We start from the raw sequence: 6,134 nt of genomic DNA on the forward strand, positions 1-6,134 counted from the left end.
TGATGGGATAACTGTGACCTTTAAACAAGGAAAATACTCCTGGAAAACACTCAGAACACAGGGTTTTCTGTTCTCATAGTATTTTTTTTTTTGGAGACAGAGTCTCTCTCTCTATCCCCCAGGCTGGAGTGCAATGGCACAATTTCGGCTCACTGCAACCTCTGCCTCCCAGGTTCAAGCGATTCTCATACCTCAGCCTCCCACGTGGCTGGGATTACAGGCGCCTGCCACCATGCTGGGCTAATTTTTGTATTTTTAGTAGAGATGGGGTTTTGCCATGTTGGCCAGGCTGGCCTCGAACTCCTGACCTCAGGTGATCTGCCCACCTCAGCCTCTCAAAGTGCTGGGATTATAGGCTTGAGCCACCATGCCCGGCCTCTCACAGTATTTTTAAATTTAATTTCACCCACAAATTTTACATCTCAAGTCAGGTACGTAGGCCTCAGAATATGAACTTCATAAGTTCATAAACATTTTTCTTAGGATTCTAAACCCTTCAGTCTGCTCACTCAACCAGTTCCAAGGTACATACCTTCTCCTGTAAGATCTTACTCTCTGTGTAGTAGTCAATGGGTTTCATGGCATAGGGAAGGTCTTCAGTTCCGTTCTTGATATCGACGCCCTCAAAGCTGACGCTGGCACTGCTGGTTAAAATGAGTTTCTGACAGAGGAAGGTAAGAAAAAAGAAAAGTCACAAATTATCATGATTCAAACAGTGCGATGATCCTGTATGAAAGAGAATCAAGGGGCATCCCTTCGCTGCCCTCGCATTCGAGGCACTGCAGAAATTATTTGCTGCAATGCCTTTGCTTTTCAGGCCTTCTTAAAATAATCCAAAGATCACCATCTTCTGCAGCTATGTGGATTCCAGACACACTTTGGTATTACATTCTAACCAAGCATCAAGAGAGCTTGGTTCCAAAACAAGGGATAACACATTTTTTTCCTATCCCATCACACCTGAGAGATAGAACAGACTTTCATTCACGGTACCTCACTATGACAGTGATTCTCTGTAAGTGAAGGGCAGCCCGCAAACTTCTAGGAAGATGTCTCTTTGAAAAAGATCACTGGCTATTCTGATAGTGACCTGGCCATGTGAACACACATAGGAATACACACACCACACGACCTCTTAAGAAATGCTATCCTAAAGGAAGATGCTCTCTTATGAGGGTCCCCAGCATCCAGCCTGCTGGTTAAGAGCAGTTCATCCAACACCAGACACCATGAGCATGAATCATATAGTTCCCACTCTTATTCAACATTGTATGGGAAGCTCTAGCCAGAGTGGTAGAGTAAGATAAACAAGAATTTATAATGATTTGAAAAGAAACTGAACTTCCATCACTTGCAGATGAGAGAAAAATCTACACAGAAAACAGGCAAATATGTAGAAAATATTAGAGTTCGGCAAAGTTGCTGAATTAGAAATCAATATACAAAAATTAACTAGTCTTATATATTAGCGGTAATTGGAAATGTAATATAAAGTTATTAAATAACAAAAAATGAAGTACATACAAATAAATTTAACGAGATATGCAAAACCTTTACGAAGTAAAGTATAAAACTCTATTGAAGACGTTAAAGAGCGAGATAAACAGAAAAATGTCCCATATTTATGGACAGCAACACTCGATATGGGAAAGATGTCGATTCTCTCCAAAATTACCTACAAGTTCAATGCAATTACAATAGCAGTCTCAGCTGGCTTTAGCAAGGAACTGGTTAAGCCAAATATATGTAGAAGAACAAAGGGCTCAGAATAACCAAGTAAAGTTTGAAGAAATTGGTTGGGGGGTGATTTATCTACTGTTCACTGAGACTTATCCTAAAAAGGCAGAGCCTCTCTGCATGGGCAGACAGGGAGGTCAATGGGGCAGAGGGGAGAGCCTGGGAACAGGCCCATGCAAGACACAAACACCGAAGACATGCTGCAGATGGTGTGCAGCAATGCAGAAAGACGGATGATGCAATAAATGGCACTGAACTGGTTATACACATGGAAAAAAGTTAGATCTCTATCTCACACCATGTGCAAACATAAATTCCTGGTGGATTAAAGACTTAAATGTGGAAAGCAACACTTAAAACCATTGAGAAAAAAAGTACATTAAATAATGTTTTGATCTCAGTGTTGGAAAATGCTCCTGTTCCTTCAGTACGACACAGCAATCGCTTTCTGCACTCTTACATACTAAGCTACTCTGCCCCTTCAGTAAATGAACCAGTTACATATGCCAAGATGAATAAAGAAAAACGTAACATTGGGGAAAAAAGCAAGTTGCAGGAGGATCTGTTCAATAAGATATCATTTTATAAAATCTTATAACATGCAATCCAATACCTTATATTGGTTACACATGGAGCAAATGGAAATAAACCCAAAGTCAGAATTGCTACCCATAGCTAAAAGAGGAGAGCAATGGCATCGAGGATGGACACACATTACACACGCCAGTAATGTTGGTACTTAAATACTGTGGTGAGTGGAGAGGTGCTGTTTTCTTCTCAAATCCTGTTTATTTTATTTATTTATTTTTAAGAGACAAGGTCTTGCTCTGTTGCCTAGGCTGGGGTGTAGTGTTGGGATCATAGCTCACTGCAGCCTGAAAATCCTGGGCTCAAGTGATCCTCCTGCCTCAGCGTCCCGAAACAGTTGAGGCTACAGGTGCATACCACCACACCTGGCTTTTAAAATTTTTTGTAGAGGTGGGGTATTGCTATGTTGCTCAGGCTGGTCTTGAACTCCTGCACTCAAGTGATCTTCCTGCCTTGGCCTCCCAAAGTGTTGAGATTACATGTGTGAGCTGCCACACCTGGGGCGCAAATCTTTTTTGTATGCCAGGAACCTTCCATTTAACAAAGAGCAGCAGGGCCCTTCCCAGGGCTCCAGTTACATCAGCATGACAGTGCAGAGTCTGGGACCTGGAGAATCCGCTTTGACCCCACCTCTCCCATTTACTCGCAAAGAGACATCGTTTAGCCCCTGGTTACCTACAGAGGAGCTAATTAGGTGACAACTGCAGCAGGGCAAAGCATCTTGTCAACTGCTAGGGGTCCGTTATAACTGATCTTTTCCAGGGTCCAAGCCCAGAAGAGCTCCAACCCTGCTGGGCTGGTTGAGGATGCTGGGGACGCTGGGGACCAGCCAACAGTGCCAGGAGAGGTTGCTGGGAGAGGAACCCCCTGGCTTGCTTCAATCTTTTCTCTTAATTTATGCAGTACCTGTGGCATGCGTCCCTGTGAGGGTCAGGATGCTGAGCTGACAGGGAATTGCTTTAGCCAGTGGCTGGAGTCCTATAAAGACAATTCTAAGAACCAGGATTGGTAACAATGCAGCAAGCTTCAATGGGTAGAAATTTGTATCCCCTCAGGCCTGAGTTATAACAGGTTTCTATTGGCTAAGGGTAAACACAGTTTGCTTTTCTTTTAAAATATAAGCAAGGTCTGGAAAACAATGTGGTGGTTCCCCAAATGGTTAAACATAGAACTAGTATATGGTCTAGCAACCCTACCTCTGGGTGTATGCTCAAAAGAATTGAAAACAGGGACTTGAACAGATATTTGTACACTTGTGATCACAGCACTAATGTTTACAATTGCCAAAAGGTGAAGACAACACAGATGGCCATTGATGGCTGAATGAATAAACAAAATGTGATCCATCCATACAATGAAATATTGTTCTGCCTTAAAAAGGAAGGACATTCCGACACATGCTACAACATGGATGACCCCTGAGGACATCATGCTCGGTGAAATAAGCCAGACACAAAAGGACAAATACTATATGAGTCCACTTCTGTGGGGTCCCTAATAGTTGTCAAAGCCACAGAGACAGAACGTAGCAGGGTGGCTGCCAGGGGCCGGGTGGGGAAGGGAGATTGGGGAGTTGCTGTTTAATGGGTATAGAGATTTATGAGGGAAGAAGGAAAAGGGTTAGAGATGGATGCTGGTAACGGCTGTACAACACTGTGAGTATGCTTAACGCCACTGAACTCTGCACTTCAAAATGGTTAGGATGGTAAATTGTATGTGATATATATTTTATCACAATAAAAATATAAGCAATGTCTAAGTTCTGCAGCTCTTTAACTGAAGGCTAATATTGCCTTGAGGTCCTCAGATGTTCTATTTGTGTGCAGTTAGAATATTACATCTCAAATCAGCCTTGGCAAGCAGACTTTCACGATCCCCAGTGACTCCAAGGTAATTTCTAAGATCTTCCCAACACTTGAAGAAGCAACCCGGCCTAGGCCCAGGGAGACTGCAAGAACTACGACCGTACCCCCTTAGAAAGGGCCACCACACGCTCCTGACAGCACTCACTCCAGTTTTCCCCTTACCTGAACCCCAGCCTCTTTGCAAGTTTCAATGACATTCTTGGTGCCAAAGTAATTCACTCTATAAAAGAGTTCCTTGTTGTTACTGGATGATGGGGGTGATGCACAGAGGAAAACTGTGTTTACGCCTTTCAGAGCTGGGTACAGATCCTGGAAAAGCAAACAAAGACAAAATAATCATTCCTGCTTGGACAGGTCAACGGCATTCCCACGTTTTCACTCTCCAACCTGTGGCTTGTAGGTTCCTTGTCTCATAATTCTATAATCAATATGGAAATACATTCTCATAAAAAAATCAATGATACTGAAGTACATGGGATGGAAACCAAGTTGTCCCTTTAATCACCTTCTCCCTACTAACTAGTCCCCAATCAAAAGGGGTTTGGGGCATGAGAAGCCTGTGGGATCCACACAGAGGCAACATCCTTTTGGGTGGTTCAGGGCAGGCACCTAGGGGGTAACACTCCCCAGGAAGGTGAACTCAGATAGAAACTATGAATCATATGAAAAAGTTCCACACCATTAAAGACAGTAAATAGCCAATAAACAGGCATATTCCTTCCTGTGAAACTACACACAATACGGCAACCTGAAAGGGATTTTTAAAACAGGTCTGTTTGATTTACTGCTAAAAGGAACAAGAGCTCCTGAGAGAAATGGCTGATTGCAGATCTGGGACAGGAAATACAGAAGATGAACCAGGCACACCTTGTAGCAGAGAGTGGAGGATGCTAGCTAGTTAATACTACTGGGGTCATGTTAAAGGCACTCAAGTGCCAACCTGAAGAGGTTCCCACTGGGCAAAAAATGGACAGCTTGACCACAAGTAAGAATAAAAATTCTTTCTGAAACTGGTAAATAAAGGGAAAGAACCAAATATTTATTCTGCATAAGGTATAAAGATTAGAGCTACTAAATGAAGACTAATAGCATGTCACCATTTTGTCAAACCTTAATTAAGTAATAGGATCTAAGTATGATTCATGCTTGTCGCCAAAAGACAATTATGACATGTGCCAATTAATATTTTGCCACAATTCCCTCTCTCTACATACACACAATCATATATTTTTCTTGAAACGAGTCAAGTAAGTTGCAGGCATCATGCTGCCTCTAAACGCTTCACCAGGTATCTCCTAAGAACAAAAGCATTCTCCTAAATAACCATAAAACAATGATCACACTCAAGAAACTTAACAGATATGATATTCTTATCCAATAATTAGTCTATATTCAAATTCCCCCAATTGTCCCAAAAGTGTCTTTTATAGCCTTTTGGGGTCCAGGATCCAATTGTGCATGACATGCAGTATTTAGTCCTCATGTCTCTTCCATCTCTTTCAATCTGAAACAAATTCCCATCTTTTCTTATTTTAATGCTGCCATTTTTCAAGGGTTCGGGTTGGTTATTTTATAGACTGTCCTTCAGTTTGGATTAGTCTGTTTCCTCACAATTAGATTCAGGTTTCACGGTTTCGGTAAGAACACCACATCAGAGGCAGTGTGCCCTTCTCAGGCAATTACCTCAGGAGGTGGAAGTTTGTCCCACTCTTGCTGATATTAAGTTGGAGCACGTGGTGATGATGATGGCTGACAGATTCCAGCCATCGAAAAGGTACCTTTTCCCTTGCAACTGATAAGTAATCTGCAGCTTGTTAATTCTACCAATTAACCTCATTATTTATTGATAGTCCCTGCCCGGAACAATAATCAATATACTGAGTATAAAATGGTGACATTCTGGCCGGGCGCGGTGGCTCAAGCCTGTAATCCCAGCACTTTGGG

The 6,134-nt window shown here is 42.3% G+C and overlaps 1 protein-coding gene across 4 annotated transcripts in view; it reads right to left on the bottom strand.

Moving 5' to 3' along the window:
* Window positions 1-387: 387 nt before the first annotated feature.
* Window positions 388-6,134, bottom strand: part of NSDHL (NAD(P) dependent steroid dehydrogenase-like) — a 32,826-nt gene continuing 27,079 nt past the window's right edge. For all 4 annotated transcript variants that reach the window (XM_026451408.2, XM_026451409.2, XM_026451410.2 and 1 more), the window contains 2 exons: window positions 4,353-4,499; window positions 388-661 (listed from right to left, as the gene is read on the bottom strand). In XM_026451408.2, the coding sequence (XP_026307193.1) occupies window positions 506-661; window positions 4,353-4,499 (303 nt within the window). In that variant the 3' untranslated portion in view covers window positions 388-505. The remainder of the gene's footprint in view (window positions 662-4,352; window positions 4,500-6,134) is intronic.

This window comes from Piliocolobus tephrosceles, chromosome 12 (assembly GCF_002776525.5).
Source record: "Piliocolobus tephrosceles isolate RC106 chromosome 12, ASM277652v3, whole genome shotgun sequence".
Classification (NCBI taxonomy): Eukaryota; Metazoa; Chordata; class Mammalia; order Primates; family Cercopithecidae; genus Piliocolobus; species Piliocolobus tephrosceles.